The sequence below is a fragment of the Natator depressus genome, chromosome 8 (genome assembly GCF_965152275.1).
Source record: "Natator depressus isolate rNatDep1 chromosome 8, rNatDep2.hap1, whole genome shotgun sequence".
Classification (NCBI taxonomy): Eukaryota; Metazoa; Chordata; order Testudines; family Cheloniidae; genus Natator; species Natator depressus.
Genome location: NC_134241.1, coordinates 43,473,514 through 43,492,067, shown reverse-complemented (window position 1 = coordinate 43,492,067; position 18,554 = coordinate 43,473,514). Strand labels below are relative to the sequence as shown.

At 48.4% G+C, this 18,554-nt stretch overlaps 1 protein-coding gene across 3 annotated transcripts in view; it reads left to right on the top strand.

The window, feature by feature from the left end:
• Window positions 1-18,554, top strand: part of PACS2 (phosphofurin acidic cluster sorting protein 2) — a 182,922-nt gene that overhangs the window by 139,034 nt on the left and 25,334 nt on the right. For all 3 annotated transcript variants that reach the window (XM_074960863.1, XM_074960862.1, XM_074960861.1), the window contains 2 exons: window positions 1,679-1,721; window positions 8,599-8,641. In XM_074960863.1, coding sequence (XP_074816964.1) covers window positions 1,679-1,721; window positions 8,599-8,641 — 86 coding nt within the window. The remainder of the gene's footprint in view (window positions 1-1,678; window positions 1,722-8,598; window positions 8,642-18,554) is intronic.

Here is an 18,554-nt window from a genome sequence, read left to right as displayed (position 1 = left end):
GCTGTGCCTGAGTCACTCATCCCTCAGCTGCGTGCCACCCCTTACACAGGGCTGGGAGGAAGCTGTCTAGCCAGTCCGACTTGTGCAGTTGTCAGCATTTTTCACGTTTCCGCACCTTTTCAGAGGATCTGCTGCAGAGAGCACCACAGGGTGGCTTGTTTCTTTTGATGGACTCCATGTCTTGAGTGTTTGAGCCGCGCTCTGCAGTAGTCCAGGCTACAGCAAATGCCTTTCTTGACGGAGTGCAAAGCTCCCAGCATTCAAAAATTGCGAGATTTAAAACTCTCCCACCTGCTTTCTTCGACTTCAGATTCAGCCTCAGACGTGCACGCGCACACTTCAGGCCTCTCCAGTGGCTGCTTGGAGAGTGACTACCCTTGCCCTCTCCTGACCTCTGCCATTCTGTCCCCATCCCTGCACCTCTCATCTTGTCCCTCCATGGTGCCCTGGAGCAGTGGTCCCCAACCTTTCTTGTGGGAATAGCATACTGCTATTCCCAGAAGACTATGGCAGGCGCCGGACACCCCGCCGCCGAAATGCCGCCGCAGAGAAGTGGCAGCAGGAAGAAGCGTCACTGCTGAAATGCCGCTGAGAAACGGTAACGCTTCTTGGTGGCATTCCGGCAACAGGGTGTCCTGCGGGCTCACAAAAATGCCCCGGTGGGCACCATGGCGCCTGCGGGCACCGCATTGGGGACCCCTGCCCTAGAGCTTTTTTCCCACCAAGCACCTTCCCTTCCCCCTCTCCTACCCATCACTTCTCCCTCTTGTCTCCCTGCCTCCCACGTGTGCCTCCTGCTCCTCCTCCTTCCTCTGTGCCACCACAGCACCACGGATTTCTTCTCTCCCCTCCTCCATGTTTCTGAATTCTGGGCAGGACTGATATACCACCTCCTTCAAAGTGTAAGTCGTGTCATTGCTGCACTTGGGGCTGTATGTGGGACATCTTATCTGTGTCCCATTACACTGTCTGGGTGAGCCACCTGCCTCTCCTCCCAGCCCTCCTGAAGTCACTATTTCCAGTTCGCTTCCTAAACATCAGTGATCTCCCAAGAGCATTCTGTTCCAGCTCTGGGTCTGGGCTTTGTTTGCGTTGTGTCTCACTCAGGGTGTAAGCTCCTTGTGGCAGTGTTACCTCTTTTTGTGCATGTGTGTGTCTGGTGCCACACAAGTAAGGTGTCATGGCTTGTTAACCCATAGCAGGCTGACTGCTTTAGTGATTCTGGGATTTGCAAGGTATGCTACTCGACTGCAAAGTGGGACTCGTGAAGGCAGTGTGTTCCGAGAGCTTCAGTTAGTAGTAAGTAACCTGCAGGTCTCTGTATTGCTGGTGATGTATGTTGTGGCACGGGTTCATTTCTTTGCAGTAGGAAGTCATGTGTATGAGTATAGCTACTGCCATGTCATTAAAGCATGTTTCTCTCTCCAAAAAAACAGCAAGGGAGTGGGGGGGGGGGGGAACTTCCTCTTTTATTTTAAGAAGATTTCTGAGGAGGTGCAATACTCCCCAGCCGGTGTGGGCTCTCGGAGTATTGTCAGAGAGACACTGAGAGAAGAAATAGAATTGGCGCTTGCACATTTTCAGTTCCTGCTGCATGCTTGATTGAAACAGTAACATGAATTTTTTTCTCAGCATTGAAAGAACTTCTTATTAATCACTCTCTCCTCGTTACTTCTAGCCCTGATGAAGAATCATCCCAGAAGTTCATTCCCTTTGTTGGGGTGAGTATTTGCTTTGATGTGCAGGTTAAAGTTTGGTGAATTTCATAAAACAAGGTTGATTATTAACAATTTCACTTGGATCCATAGATTCTAAGGCCCCAAAGGGATGATTAGATCATCCAGGCTGACATTATATGGTATAATACAGGCCATAGATTTTCACATAGTTACCCCTGTCCTGAGTCCAGTTCTTGTCTTTGACTAGAGCAAATCTTCCAGAAAGGCATGCACTGTTGATCTGAAGACTTCAAGAGATGAAGGGTCTATCACCTACCAACCCATCTGCAAAAATTTGCTTTCTGAAGAGGGTTTCCTCTTCTTAAAAAAATGAAACTTACCAGTAAAGCCCTTCCTGAAATTGAGTTGAGGATTTACCTGGAAACTATTCAAGTTGAGAAAAGTCTTACTCTTTTTTCTCTCTGCAGCCAACTCTTGGCACTTCATATTACAAATTTGTGTACCACTTTACCTGTAGCTGCACAGAATTGTGTGGTACCTAGTGCTTGGTAAATAGAATCGTAGGACTGGAAGGGATCTTGAGAGGTCATCTAGTCCAGTCTCCTGCACTCATGGCAGCACTAAGTATTATCTAGAGTTTAGACCATTCCTGACAGGTAAATAAATTCCCTAAAATCAGAAGTGTTATGCAAAGCAAATCTAATGCTTAGAAAAGAAAGTCTTTATTTAAATTAACATTTAATTACAAAATTGAGTCACTGTAAAGCCAGGACACACACAGTTAACAGCCTCAAATGTTACCCTGCCAGCATAATATTGCATATAAAGGCATGCATATTACATCACTGTAACTTGTAACTCTGATTCAAAATGAATTCTTTTACCAATAATTTCAAAATGAAAACATGGCCTTTTTGAAAAAGAAACTTACAAATTATATAGCTGCATTTAAGGCTCTTTAAAAGGGAGTGGAGGGTGGATTACCCTATCCTCTCATTATTTTGTTCACCCATTAAGCCTAATTTCCAAGACACCAAATTTGGTTCATTGATTTCCAGTCCCACACTTGTTAAAGTTATGCCTGGTACAGTCCTGGAGTTAGATCAGCATTCCTTTTTGGCTGTTCCCTTTTGCACCTTTTCCCACCAGCACTTGTTACAGGTTACTGTGACCTTTCATGAACTTTCATTCACTTTCTACAGTTGAGCTCACAATTAGGTTAAATGTGTAGGCCCGGTTATCAGAACAGACCACGTTAAAAACACGCCCATTGGGGTGGCAATTCCCACATAGAATTTCTTTTGAGGCTCCATTTAATATGTTGAACTAGTAGGACTAGTTATTGTATGATACTAAGCCAAACACTTTATAGAGGCCCAAATATATTATCTCAATGCATGTGCCATTATCAACCAAATTTACAACCTCATCAAAAAAATTAAGTTTTACAAAGAGCTATTTTCCTTTAAATCAAGCTGCCTGTCATTAATTACCATCCTTTACTTCTTTACTGATTGCATCCCATGTTAGCCTTTCCATGATCTTGCTCAGGATCAAGGTCAGGGTAAAAGGCCTATAGTTACCCAAGTCATCTTGTTTTCCCTTAACTGTTGAAATGAAGTGTTCTGGTTTTGGAATACTTTGTATGAAATCTGCTAACCTTCCACTTTTCTCAGTACTAGTATGTTAATGTTCAAACCATGTGACTGAGAGCTGGATGACTCCGGCCCAACATCCAGCCTATATCTAAATCTTGCATTTCTTTCTGCATAACATCTCTAAGATCCAGCCTTGCCTCTCCTATGCATCCACATAGCTAAAACTCTTGTCCAGGCTCTCATCTCTTATTTTGCTTACTGCAACATCCTCTCTGGCCTTGGCAAGATTGCATTTGTCCTGCTGTTACCCATTCAGAATATTGCTGCAAAGATTATTTCCTAGCTCATCATTAACCATGTCACCCCCTCTCTTTTTAATCCTTGCCCTGGCTCCCCCTTCTCTATCACGTCAAATACAAGCTTCCCTTCTCCACTTTCTAGGCCTTGCAATCAATTCCCAGCCTATCATCTCTTGTTTGCTATCAAGCTGTCAGTGCTCTTCTATTGGCCCGTGATACCAACCTCCAATGCCCACTTGTTAGATGTTCCCACTGGCACCTTTGTACTTTCTCCCATGCTGCCCCTCGCACCTGGGAAGAGCTCTCCTATGAACATCTGAAACCCGACCTCCTTCTCCACCTTCGACTCCCTCCTCAGAACTCTCCTTGGTCCTGAGGCCCACAAAAAACTTGACAGCTGCCAAGCGGTTGGTGTGCAGAGACCATTGCCTATTATGCTGACAAATATTGTCTCATTGTTTACTTGTACTACACTGTCTGCCTATACTGATGTTGTGTATGGTCTTGCACTTAGAACGTCTGTTCCTTTGGGTAGGAGGTGCTATCTTTTTGTTCTGTATGTACAGCACCTAGCACAATGGGGTCCTAGTCCATGACCCGGGCTCCTGGCTGCTGTGGCTAAATTCTTTGTGAATGAGTCGCTATTCTCCTTACCCTGCCATTGTAGGCATGCTGAGAGAAATAGTAACTTTTGTGTTGCCTGCCCTTCTGGTGCTCTGATTCTCTTGCTGACGTGTTTCACAGGAATGGAGCAATCTTCCCTTTCTCGGGTTTACTTTTTTCTTGGTTAGGTTATTCAGTCCTCTCCAAGGTTCTGGTATAAATCCATTTAATATTATAACCTTAAAGGATGACTTGTTGATTTCTCTTCAGCCACTAGATGTCTCTGCGTCTCTGGTTTTTTGTTGCATTTTAGTATCTTCCCTTGCTTTTTATGAGGGGGTGACTTGTTCTTCCTCCTCCTTCTGACCATCTTAAGTCAGCTTTTGTGTGTTTTGTGTAGATCAGTAGTGCTTCCAGCTATAAGTGACAAAGTCCCAAACACCTTAGAGCTCTTAGCAGGTCTTATCCTAAGTCCGACCTATGGTTCAGGTTGACCTTGCTTTCACCTTCATGTCTTTTTCTGTCCTAAGATGTAGCCTTCCCAGGAAATCTGCCTTTGCAGCTCTACTGTTGATATGCTCCTTTATTAACTAAGGTACTAATCTCCCTGAGGCTGTGAGGTGAATTACACTGACTTTTCCATGACAAGTATTCTCATGACTGAGTGTCATGCAAGCTCCAGGATCAGTGAATTTTTCTGAGTCATGGCTGACTAATGGGTGTGTGTCCTTATGTGAAGTGTTTCAGCTCTCCTAATGAAAGGCAGAGGAGCTAAGATGTTAGGCTTGAAGTGATATGAACACTGCACAAAATACAACTTTTTCAGGTTTTTATAAGAGTCTCCTCTTGACTTAAATTTAGTTCTCATTGTAATTTGCCAAATAAAGTTTGAAGAATACTGGTTCAGCAGTTCTCACATTGACTTATTTTAAATTAGCATTGCTTCTCTATTTTAAATATGGATGAAGAACATTCTCTCGAGAAAGATGAAAACTTTCTATTTTGCATTTATAAAACTGCCAAGTTGAAACATACTCACTTATTTATTAGCCCCGGCACACTCTTTAGCCTCAGGACCCTGGTCACACTCAAATTTAGGTAACTACATACTGCTGTCCTGATTTCCCCTTCCAATTTCATAGATTAAACCCACAAGGAACCATTGTGATCATGAGCCACAGAATTTCCCCCTGCAATTCCTGCATCAAGCTCAATAACTTGCAGGTGAACCAGAGAACAAATTTTTTAGAAAGAAATCCAATGTTGATTTGAAAGCCCTGAATTGATGGAGAATCCACGCCGTTCTCTTGTAAGTAGCTGCAGGGTTGCCACCCTTACCTACAAAAACTTGTGGCTTTTCCCAGTATGAATTTATGAAGTTTCCACTTTCAGTAAGTGGGTCGTTTTATCCCTTTTCTATCTTAGGGTATGTCTGCACTAGAAACAGTACAGCATCACAGCCGTAGTGACAGAAAGGGTGCTTCCCTTCCTGTGGTAAATCCATCCCTCTGGGGGCTGGTCTCCACTTGAAATGCTACGGTGGCACAACTGCAGAGCTTCATTAGAGACCCCACCTATGCCAACAGGCCGGGTTTTCCTGTCAGTGTAGGTAATCCACCTTACAAGAGGGGGTGGCTAGGTTGATAGAACAATTTTCTGTGACCTAGCGCTGTCTACACTGGGGGATAGGTCGGCATAACTATGTCTCTCAAGAGTGTGTATTTTTCATACCCCCGAGTGACATAACTTGGTCAAAATAACTTTCTGCGGTTGATCAGCCTTTTGAATCCTGTACTATTTAGATACTTCAACCATGTTCAAGTCACCTCTTAATCTTCTTTTTGTTAAGCTAAATAGATTGGACTGGTTTAATTTTTCACTGTACAGCAGGTTTTCCAGGCTTCAAAATCATTCTTGTGGCTCTTCTCTGAACTCTCTTTAGTTTGTCAATATCCTTTTTGAAGTCGGACATCAGCACTGGATATAGTATTTTAGTAATGGTTTTGCCAATGTTATATACAGAGGTAATTACACATCACCTACATTCCCCTGCTTATACATCCAAGGGTCATCTTAGCCCTCTTAGCCCTCTTAGCCACAGTGTTGCAGTGGTGTCTTGATTTTCTGATTTTTTTAAATCAGTGGTGTGTGGTACTAAGCTACAGAAGTCCAAGAACGTTATGTCAACGCAACTCTCTCAAACCAAATTCTTAGCTTCATCAAGAAACAATACCAAGTTTGTTTGAAAAGGCCTGTTTTTCATAAAACTTAACTGGTATTTAATTCTGCTACCATCTTTAATTCTTTACTGATTGCCTTATTTAACCATTCTATTATTGGTGCCCAGCATTGATGTCAAGCTAATTGGCCTGTAGTTACACAGATTACCCCATTTACCCGTTATAAATATTGGCACAACACTACCTTTCTTCCTCTGGAACTTCCCTAGAGTTCAAGTTTATTTAAAATGAGCATTGAGTGTTCATTTTGTTCCTTGGCCAAATCTTTTAAAACTGTTGGATACAAGTTATACTGCCCTGCTGATTTTTAAACATTTTTAACTTTGGAAGACACTGTTTAACAGCCTCCTTAATTAATATTTGATTGGAAAGTGTTTTTTCACTGTATATGAACACAGCACCTGGCTTCTTTCCAAATACAGAGCAGGAATAGTTATTGAATGCTTCTTCTGCCTTGTCTGTATCAGACAGTTTTATCATCTTGCCTAGTGATAAATTCCTGATACATTTAAAAAACATTGTCCTTAACCTTAGATTTTTTTCATTGATATCTTTAGCTTTCTTTATCTTATATTGCATTTCATAACTTCTGATTCATATTTATTGCTGTTAACTTTTCCTTTTCCCCATTTGTTATACTTTCTTTATTTTGTGTTGCTGCTTTCACTTCCCCGCTAAACCAGGATTCTTTAGTCAGTGCAACCACCTTACATGATTGTGGAATTGCAAATCAGATCATGTTCACTTGCACTTAAGTAACCACTGATTCTTAGTTCAGTGATCAATTCATCTTTATCCATCAGAATGAGAGGTCTACTGTAGAATTAACCGGTGTTGGTTGCGTTAATTCTAGTGTTAGAAAATTATCATTTAAATCAAGGGTCTCAAACTTGCGGCCCGCAGAGTTATTTCCTGCAGCCCGCCATAGGCGTAGACTCCAGCAGCCAAGCTCCCAGGAGCGGGGACGTGGCGCACTCAGGGGAGGAGGTGGAGAAGAGGCAGGGCCAGGGCCAGGATTTGGGGAAGGGGTGGGGCCTCATGGAAGGGGTGGAGTGGGGGCGGGGCCATGGGGGGGCTTTAACCGAACTAATTCTAAAAGTAAACGCATGTTGTTTGAGTGAGGTGCATTACTGAGTGTTTATATTTTATTAAAACCCCTCTTCACATTAGTTTTTAAAAAGTTAGTACATTGACTTTTAATCGCATACTATATTACTCTTCATTTTTTTCATTTTTGACTATACTTTTGTATCGTTGTATGAAAAGGTTTCAGTGATGCGGCTCTCGGGCCAATGTACTAGTCCTCATGTAGCCCTTGTGGTGGTTTGAGTTTGAGATCCCTGATTTAGATACTGTTTTCTTCCTAAAAGAAAAGGAGTACTTATGGCACCTTAGAGACTAACCAATTTATTTGAGCATAAGCTTTCGTGAGCTACAGCTCACTTCATTGGATACATGCATCCGATGAAGTGAGCTGTAGCTCACGAAAGCTTATGCTCAAATAAATTGGTTAGTCTCTAAGGTGCCACAAATACTCCTTTTCTTTTTGCGAATACAGACTAACACGGCTGCTACTCTGAAACCTGTTTTCTTCCTGGCTATCTCATAGTGTTGGGGTAAAGTGTTAAACAGAAACTGTGTTGCACCCCAGATGTGACTGCATTTCAATGGTAGTTGAAGTGGTGTAGCCAAAAATGGTTTTCTATTGTCTTTCTGCTCCCATTCCTATTCCTAGGGGTAGTAGGGGACCGGTATGGTCTCTGGTATAAGTTTGAGCAGTCTCAGGGTTGATTCAAGTTACACTGGCTGATAAGGATCCCAAGGTTCCATACCCCCTTTACAGGGGGACAGGGGACTGTTGTAGGGTGACCAGATGTCCTGATTTTGGGGTCTTTTTCTTATATAGGCTCCTATTACTCCCCCACCCCCTGTTCAGATTTTTCACACTTGCTGCCTGGTCACCCCAGACTGTTGTTAAGTTGGTATAGCTGGTTGTATGCCAGACGGGGATTTCTATCACCAGTAGAGTACTCCACTGCCCACTCGAGCCGTCTTTCTGGCCCTTTTGCATCACCAGAGTGATGGGAAAGCGATTTGTGAGACTGAGCCTCTGGCTTACAGTTTTTCAAGTGATGGAGCTGACCAATACATATAAACTCAATTGTGTTTTCCATTCTAGGTGGTAAAGGTTGGAATAGTGGAACAGTCCTCAGCAACATCAGGTAATAGAACCTTTGTCTGCTTTTCATTGCCGTCTGTAGCATTCCAGATTGGAGCTACGTTATAGGAATGCAGGAATGCATAGGTTTAGTCGCACAAGGTCAGAGTTAGCAATCATGGCATGTTAGGGCTTGTTGACAGGGCGAAAGTTATGGCAGTATAAGGTAGGGTGTGAATTTAAAGCGCTAAACTCCCCATGTGGATGCACTATTCTGGTATAAAAGGGCCTTTTTTCTGGCTTCGTTTATGTCGCTTTGGAAGTGATTTAAGTTCAGCAGAAAAAATCCACTCTTATCCCAGAATAAGTATGTTCACATGGGGTGTTTATGCTGGTATAACTGGAAAAATTTTGGTGTAGACAACCACTAAAAAAAACGTGCAACATCAGTGTAAACTTGAATTCAGTGCCTGGGTTCATTTGACATACATAGTAAGGTTCAGAGTTTGTTTCCTGATTAAATCTGTAAGCCACTTATGCACTTGGAGAACAGCAGCTCAGATTCTAGCAGCCTGTTGTGCTGTCACAATCTCATTGCAGTCCTCCAACAGAAATAGGAGTGGAGGATATTCGCTAAAATTGTCACACATGCAAGAACTACATGAAAAGAACAGTTAGGGTTACATAAGCAAGCACTCAAATGGAATTAGGGAGCTCCGTGCAACCTTAATTCAGCCCCTTGTGGGTCTGGATTGATGGTCTTTAATTACATGATCACATACTATTTTGTCCACAGGATCTGCCTTATTCAGTGCACAGGATGGACAGCTATTCAATATTTTACTCCTGGGTGTTCAGTGTGAGGCCTCAGGCTTTATGAACTGCACACTATTCAAACCCTGCACTGATGACAGAATTACTCATTTCCAAGTTGGCTTTTCTATGATGCTTGTCACCAGTAGTATCTGAGTGTTTCACAAACATAGATTAATCTTCATGACACCCCTGTAAGGTGAGGGGGTATTGTCCCCATTTTACAGATGGAGAATCGAGGCACAGAGATTAACATCTGAAGTATCCACTAATTTTAGGTGCCCAATTTGAAATGCCCAGGATCTGACTTTTTCAGAGTATTTGGCATTATATAGCACTTTATATGTTGCAAGCACATCTCCCATTGACTTCATCTGCAGCTGTGAGTGCTCAGCACTTCCGCAAATCAGAGCTCATGGTTTTAAGTTGGGCCCCAGAAAATGAGGAACTCACAATTAGTGATCACCTATGGAAAGTCTGGTTTAAGTGACTTGTGCAGCATCATATAGTACTCGGTGGCAGGGGCAGGGATAGAATCCAGTTCTCCAGGGCAGCGTTTGACTGCCTTAACCATGAGACTGTCCTTTCTCTTCCTACAACCCCCTGCCTCATTCACTACACTCCTTCCAAATTCTGCAACAAATGGAGCAGGGGTGCTATAGATAACAGCCTCCTTCGCTACACAGCTCTAATTCATCCCCAGAGCAGGCCCTCCGGTGCACTGAATGAAGCCGGGGTTTTGTGGAAAAAATAGCATGTGAGCACTGCTCAGACTCAGTCCCCTCCACTCCAGCTTCTTGTTCAAGTCTTTGCCCCGCCATACCAGTTCTCCCCCAGCACACTGGCTCCTCGTCAGATCTGTCTCCTCCCCCTTTCTCCTGTCCAACTCTCCCTGTGGTCGTCTTGTTATCTTGGTCTTGCTCACAATGTCCAACCCCCATCTAGTTTCCCTCCCTGGCTCCCAGTCTCCTTTCTCAGCTTGACAGGCTCCTTGTCCCAATCTACTCCAGGTCCCCTCTGCACTCAAATCAGGCAGCTTCCTCCTCCATGCTGCCTGGGCTCAGCAAGCGGTCATCTGCTCTCAGTTCAGGAGCCCAGACCTGGCATAGTCCAGAGCTGCAGCTCCAGGGATAGTCCTGCTCACCTTTGAGCTGGAGCATGCTCAGTGCAGATAGAAAGTTCAGGAAATTTAGCAGTTAAAAATCTAAGAATTCTTTGAGCAAACTGCAATTTTCAAAGGCTTCTAACTTGGTCAAATTTGAGCGGATTTTCATGGGAAAAGCAAATGGTACCTCCCTGATACAAAAGCCAACCCCTACTAATTTTTAGTCCCTTTTCCAAAGCGTGGGGGTGCTAGAGCTCTTTAAAGAAAGTTGCCGGAACGTCCTAACCTTATTCTCTGAAACCGTTGAGCCATTTTGGCTGAAACCCCCCCGCCCCCCCTCAAATCGGACACCTGGCATTGAAAGTTTCAGCCCAAGCAATTAGCAATATGAGCTTGGGATGTACAAACAGCTACCAATATCCTCTGTACATCGCCGCCCTGATACACACTGTTACCTTAGGATTGTTTTAGTCTGCTAAATTGCTGCGACTGTTTCTTGTATCCCTCCACCAGTAAAGCCACATGCCTTGTTACCATGGTCTGGATTGGCCCTAGACCTGTGCATGGAGGGAACCCTACATATGTGGCTGTCTTTCCTACACCGCAGGACTCTGCCATGTACTTGGCACCATCCCACCCCACCCCATCCCTCTGGAGGCTTCTCCGCAAGGTCCAAGGGAGTGAGTTCAGGAGGCCTAGGACAGATGGAGTGAGGGAAACAGGTGGGGAGAAGACGTGAATATTAGTCAAAAATAATACAACAGCAGGCTGTATTTATTCTCTGCAGCTCCCTGTGCCCATCTCAGGGTTTGAGGGTCATCTGTGGCCAGGATGCTGGGCGCTGGAGCACCACAGAGGCCCACGATCTTAAGGTGGATGGCTTTGTTCTCCTGTATATCCCCTTAGCTCTACCAGGTTTTGGTTTCTTCTGCAGAGGACAAACCATCCCCATTGGGACACTCTGGGAGGAGGCCTACAAGAGGATCCTCAGACTTCCCCCGGCTATTCCCACGGGACTTTCTGTGGCGCTTCCTTGGGTACCCAGGGCTGTGAGGCACCTTGCTACCATGTGGCTTTAGTGTGAGGAAGCAAAGTCTGTATCTGCCAGGGATCAGCTCCCCAACTCCACTGATCCTGGGCAGCACCAGCCCTGCCCTCTGGGCCTCGGAGGCCCCACTGTCGCTCTGCAGGTTAGCAATTGGCACACTCCTGCGTTCTCTGAGCGTCTACCTGTAGTGTCCAGCAACTGCTCCATTGGACACTCGCAGCATTCACAGATTCCCTGTCTCAAAGGAACAGTACACCCCCGTTTACCAGTTCCACCTCAGTTCACCACCCCGTTTCACACAGCACTTAGACAGGGTTATAGTGAAAGCAAGTATACTTTTATTTAACAAAGGATGGAGATGCAAGTAGAAATATTGGAAAAAAGGGTTCTTCGAGTGATTGCTCATGTGTATACCACAATAGGTGTGCGTGCTCGCCACGTGCACCAGTGCCAGAAGTTTTTCCCCTAGCAGTACCCGTAAGGGGGAGTGCCCCCCTGCAGCGTCTGTCTAGCATGGAAAAAGGGGGGGCTGCGCTCCCCCCACCCTCAGTTCCTTCTTGCCACCAGTGGAGGTGCATCGAAACTGCTCAGCTCCAGCTTTGCTGCGGCTTGTCCCCAGAACTCTTCATTTGTTCAGTAGTACCTGTAGTCAGTTAGCTAATTTAGTTAGTTTAGTTAGTCATTGAACCCGGGCCAGGGCATGCCCCGCGCCCCAGGCTTTAAGTCGTGCGGCTCTTGTAGGCACTCTATGCCAAGGAGCGACCTGCATGCGGATTGTCTGCACTGCTTGGGAGAAACCCATATCGGCAAAAGGTGCAAGCTCTACAAGTCTTTTATGCCCTGGACTAAAAAAGAAAAGGACATTAGGCTCCGGGCCATCCTGATGGAGTCGGCACTGACCCCGACCCCGGCATGCCCTCCGAACCGGTACCCGGCACCGTGGCGTCAGTACGCGGAGACCCTCCAGTACCATCGTGCAGTGGGCACTACTTCCCATCCACGGGGCACGCCAAGAGGACCGGAAAGACTCCCTCTTCACAACGGTGCTGAGGGAAGTCTGGGACAGAAGCTAGGCCCATGTCGGGTAGTCCTTGATCCCCATCAGGCCCTAGGCCTCCGACTCACGTTGAGCGGAGTAGCCCGGCCCCTTCAGAGCAGGCCTCTCCGGATGTCCAGATGCCATCTACGCCCGAAGCCCTCCAGGCAGCCAGGGACATCATGTCCATGCCAGTGCCCGGAGCTCCGCTGATGTCGGCCCCATGTTCCAGAGGCAAGCCGCCGCTGGGATCACCACAGTCGCAACCGGCCTGGTACCGGTCTCGGTCGAAGGAACGTTCCCGACACAGCTCACCATCCAGCGACCGTTCAGGGCTCGGTTCATGTGGATCACCCTCCACGCTGGCCAGACTGTCCGGATGGGTGCTGTCCGACCGGGACTCCCAGCACTGTCCAGATGGGTGCCGTCCGACCAGGACTCGCAGTCTTTGCAAAGCGAACATCAACGGGACCATGGCGGACGTCGCCATCTGTCCTCGTCTTGCAGGAGATACCGCAGTCGGTCGTGGCATGATCGTCGACGCCTTTCCCGCTCAGACTCCTGTTCCAAGTCTCCGCCAAGGCACCATAGCCCCGGGCATTGATAGCCAGCATCTTGCCAACGCGGGTCCACCCGTCGAGGCTGTTCGCAGAGCAGCTACTACCGTTGGCGCCGCTCCTCCATGTCGAGATGGCAGTCCCGTGGCCGATGTAGGTCCCAGCACCGCCAATACTCCCGGTCCAAAGGCAGCAGTGGATCATTTGCCAGCCTGGCCTCCCCTCACAGCCGCCCATCTACAGGCCAAGCTAGCCAGCCCGAACAGCCAGCCCCGCTGGTGCTGCAGCAAGCGCAGTGGGACCAAGCATCGTGGCCGGCGCAGTGGTACCAGTGGGCACCGTGACCTCCGGCACAGCCCCGATGCAGGCTCACTCAGTGTCCAGGGCCTCAGAAGCACAGTCGGTGTCCATCTTTAGACCGCCAGAAAAAAGGTTGGTGGGATCTGTGTCCTCGGTACTGTGCCTGGAGTCTGACCCAGTGTGACAGGGTCGGGCCAGATGGCTACAGGAGAGTAATAAAAGGCAGATATATTAGCCCCAGGCTAAGTAGGTCCCTTTTCCCTGGGTAAGGTAACAGGGAAGGTTCCAGAACAATCAGGAACCTTCTGGAGACAATTAAGACAGGCTGATTAGAACACCTGCAGCCAATCAAGAAGCTGTTAGAATCAATGAAGGCAAGATAATCAGGGCACCTGAGTTTTAAAAAGGAGCTCACTTCAGTTTGTGGTGTGCATGTGAGGAGCTGGGAGCAAGAGGCGCTAGGAGCTGTGAGTGAGGAGTACAAGCATTATCAGACACCAGGAGGAAGGTCCTATGGTGAGGATAAAGAAGGTGTTGGGAGGAGGCCATGGGGAAGTAGCCCAGGTAGTTGCAGCTGTCGCACAGCTGTTCCAGGAGGCACTCTAGACAGCTGCATTCCCTAGGGCCCTGGGCTGGGACCCGGAGTAGAGGGCGGGACTGGATTCCCCCCAAACCTCCCAACTCCTGGTCAGACACAGGAGGAGTTGACCTGGACTGTGGGTTCACGAAAATGGCCAAACTGAGGGCTGCCGCGAAGCTGCAAGGCGAGCAAATCCACCAATAAGCACAAGACCCACCAAGGTAGAGGAGGAACTTAGTCACACCAGGTGGTGGATCCGCCGGTGCCGGACGACACCCAAAGCACCGCACCCGCTTCGTCCCATCCGGAGGAGCTGATTGAGGCCCCGCCCCCCCTCCGTCCCATAGGAGGACTACCTGGCTCACCAAGACCTAAAAAGGGTGGCAGCAAGCCTCCACCTCCAGGCTGAGGTCCTCAGACTCCCTGTTCAATGTGCTGTCCCTTCAGCACCAGGCAGGATGGCCTTGCCACTCCATGAAGGGGTGGCAAGAATTTCAAATGCCCTGTGGTAAACACCCGCCTCGTTGGCTCCCATCTCTAAAAAGGCGGAGCGCAAGTACTTTGTATCCACGAAGGGACACGAGTATCTGTATACCCACCTGGCACCCAACTCCTTGGTGGTCGAGTCAGTCAACCACAGGGAGCGGCAGGGGCAACCAGCCCCGACCTCCAAGAACAAAGACTCTCAGAGGCTGGATACTTTCGGAAGAAAAGTTTATTCGTCGTCAAGCTTTCAGCTATGAGTAGCAAACCATCAGGCTCTCCTGGGTCACTACAAGTTTAACCTCTGGGAATCCCCAAGTTTGAGGACTCCCTCCGGGAGCACGATAAGAAGGAGTTTAAGGTGCTCGTGGAGGAAGGGACTGCGGCCACAAAGGCATCCTTGCAGGCCGCTTCGGATGCAGTAGACACTGCCGTGCAGTCCATGGCCTCGGCAGCATCTGTGAGACAAGCATCATGGCTTCTGCTCTCTGGGTTCTCCAGCGAAGCGCAGTCGTCAATGCAGGATCTCCCTTTCAATGGGAAGGCTCTGTTTGCTGAGGAAACAGACACACGGCTGCATGGCATGAAAGACTCATGCACAACTCTCCAGACCTTGGGCCTCTATGTCCCTCCTCCGGCAAAACCCAAGTTCAAGCTGCAGCAGGCTCCTGCCTAGGCCGCCCTCCCGAAGTACAAGGCCGCCCACAAAAAGCAGCGGGACTATAGAAAGCGCCCGCAGCGGCAATCCCGGCCTGGCCCCAGCCTGGATCTTCTAAGAACAAGCAGGCGGGCAAAAGGTGCTTTTGACGGGATGCTCGGGGGTACCCTGCCAGTTCTCAGCAGGGACCTATCCCCAGTAAAGCTCCTTTTCTCCAATCGGTTGTGTACTTCTCTCCCGGAATGGTCGTGGCTCACCTCGGACCAGTAGGTCCTCAGCACCATCTCCTGAGGTTACACCCTTCAGTTTACCTCCTCCCCGCCCAACCACCCCGTCCCTTCCGGGGGACCCCTCTCACAAGGCCCTGCTCAAGTAGGAGGTGGGGCAGCTCCTGGACCTAGGAGCTTTAGAGGCAATGCCCAAGGCGTTCCACTTTACAAAGTGTATGGCGGTGGTAGCGGCCTACCTCAGATGGCGGGGGGTTCAAATATTCCCATATCTGGACGACTGGCTAGTCAAAGGCACCTCCAGGTAACAGGTGAGGGATCATGTGGCACTCCTCCTGTCCACATGTACTGCCCTGGGCCTGTTGATAAACAATACCAAGTCCACGTTAGTCCCGGTCCAACACATAGAGTTTAGCAGGGCGCTACTGGACACAGTGTCGGCCAGGGCCTCTCCCCCACCAGACAGGTTTGAGACCCTGAAAGGACTCATTGATTCAGTCACAAGGTTCCCCGTGACGACAGCCAGGATTTGCCTGCACCTGCTGGGTCACATGTCTGCGTGCACATATGTGGTCTGTCACGCCAGACTCAGAATGAGGCCCCTCCAGCTGTGGCTGGCCTCACAGTTCTCCCAGGCCATGGACAGAATGGACAAAGTCCTCACTGTACCGAACTCGGTGATCACCTCCCTGCGGTGGTGGTCCGTCCCAAACAACATGCTCCAAGGGGTCCCATTCAGGGACAGGGCCCCATCATTGGAGCTGGTGTCCGACGCGTCGGACCTGGGTTGCGGGGCCCATGTGGTGAACTTTCAGACCCAAGGCCTGTGGTCAATACAAGACCTACCCCGTCATATAAACGTCAAGGAACTCAAGGCGGTGTGACTGGCGTGTATGGTCTTCTGCTCACACCTGGAGGGCCAGATAGTCAGGGTCGTCACGGACAACACAGCCTCGATGTTCTATATCAACAGACAAGGCGGGGCCCAATCCTCTGCCCTCTGCCACGAAGCCCTACATCTGTGGGACTTCTGTATAGCCCACGACATCTACCTAAAAGCCTTTCCCCTGCCGAGCGCCCAGAATGTGAGGGTGGATCTCTTGAGCAGGGATTATTCCTCTCAGCATGAGTGGTCTCTGCCCCCAGAAGTGGCTCACCAGCTCTTCCGAAGGTGGGGTACTCCCCAGGTGGACCTATTTGCAACCCAGCAGAACTGACGATGGCCCGGGTTCTGCTCCAGGGGGGCCTAGGGAGGGGCGCTATCTCCGATGCCTTTCCCCTGTCCTGGTCAGGCCAGCTGCCTTCGTGGCCCACGTCCCCATCCAGGACATTTGTAGGGCCGCCACGGGGTCTTCGGTTCACATGTTCACCTCACACTATGCGATCGTCTCCCAGGCCAGGGATGATGCCGGGGTCGGCAGGGTAGTACTCCGTCCCGAGAACTTGTGAACTCCTACCCCCCTCCAACAGATTTAGCTTGGAATCACCTATTGTGGAATACACATGAGCAATCACTCTAAGAAGAAAAGACAGTTACCTTTTCCGTGACTGGTGTTCTTCGAGATGTGTTGCTCATGTCTATTTCACATCCCACCCTCCTTCCCCTCTGTCAGAGTTGTCTGGCAAGAAGGAACTGAGGGTGGGGGGAGCGCAGCCCTCCTTATACTGCTCCAGGCAGGTGCCGCTCCAGGGGTCACGGGGGGGGCGCTCCCCCCTACAGGTACAGCTAGGGGGAAAACTTCCAGCACCACTGCATGTGGAGAGCACACACATCTATTGTGGAATAGACATGAGCAGCACATCTCGAAGAACACCAGTTATGGAAAAGGTAACTGTCTTTTACATATACAATAAAATCATAACATGCATTCTAGAGCCTAGACTTAATGAACAAGAGACTCGTGTCTTGCAGAGTATTACTCACTCCAAATCCTTGCAGCGCTTTACAGCCAGGCATGGCTGTCATCCCCTTTTACCTAGACAAGCATGTTTGTCAGTTTGCCTCCTCTGAACTATTCAGTGTGTCCCTTTGTGCTTCAAGATATACCAGACCAATCCGATGTCTGTGTTTGTCAATAGGACATCCTCCTGCTATTTGTTCCTTCCTCTAGGTTTTGCAATTTCTAACTTGGCACCTGGTTCAGTGTGCAAATAAGCCTACAGTGTGTGGCATACACACACAAATGGTCAGATGGCGGAGGAGGCCTGTTACTGCCTGCCTGAAAGGAATTATCTCCACAGTCTGGCACCTCCTGGTGACCTGCCTCAACTCCAAGACCTTGAGAGCATAATTTTCAGTATAGATACATAGCTCCTTTACCATTATCCATACACACATTTCACAATGATTATGGCAACCAGTGGGCTACTGGCTCTCAGTAGCGATCTCACATGCCACCCTTCGGTGAACTATTAGGCAGATACCCAACCCTGGGGATCCCTGTAAACCCCTATGCACCCCCGGACCCTCTGCCAGTTGGCACCAATGGGTGCCTAGGTCATACTTTCCCAGGAGGAAAATATCTTGGCCTCTGAGTCCAACTGTGCAGGGCTCATAGGGCAGGAGAGACTAAAGCTGATCTGTCAGAACACATGAAAAATGATAGTTTTAGTGTTACTGCATCAGCCTGACTCTTTGGGCCCTCTGTAGAGCTGGACAGGAGCACCGGGCCCTGTTGGGGGAACAAACAAGCTCCCGTTTGTAGCCCTGAAAGGCCATGAGATACCCGACTCTAGCACAGACCTGTTAATGTCTAGAGAAGCTGCACTAATTTGGCTGCACCAGCCATGTCCTGGGCCTCTGAAGGAGGGAGGAGGGGACGGGAGGGAGAGCCTACACCAGGGGGCGGCAATATGGAGCAGGCCCCTGGGAGGCAGCACATTTTTCAGATTGCATCCATTAGGAGTTCCCAATTCGCTCCAGGCAAATGTATTAGTGGGGGATGAGGTGGGAAGTGGGGGTGCGAGTGCATGTGCTTGCACCTAACGTCAAATGTAGAACACCCGTCTGTGAAAGCAGGCCATTCACACCAGGCAGCAGCAATAAAGAGCACAGGTGCTGCTTTTAGAGTTCACCTTAACGTCGTTGTGGGGCTGGGCTACATACAAACATACGCCAGTGTAGCTAATTTACTTGGAATTAACCATGTCCATTAAAACAGAACATTCTT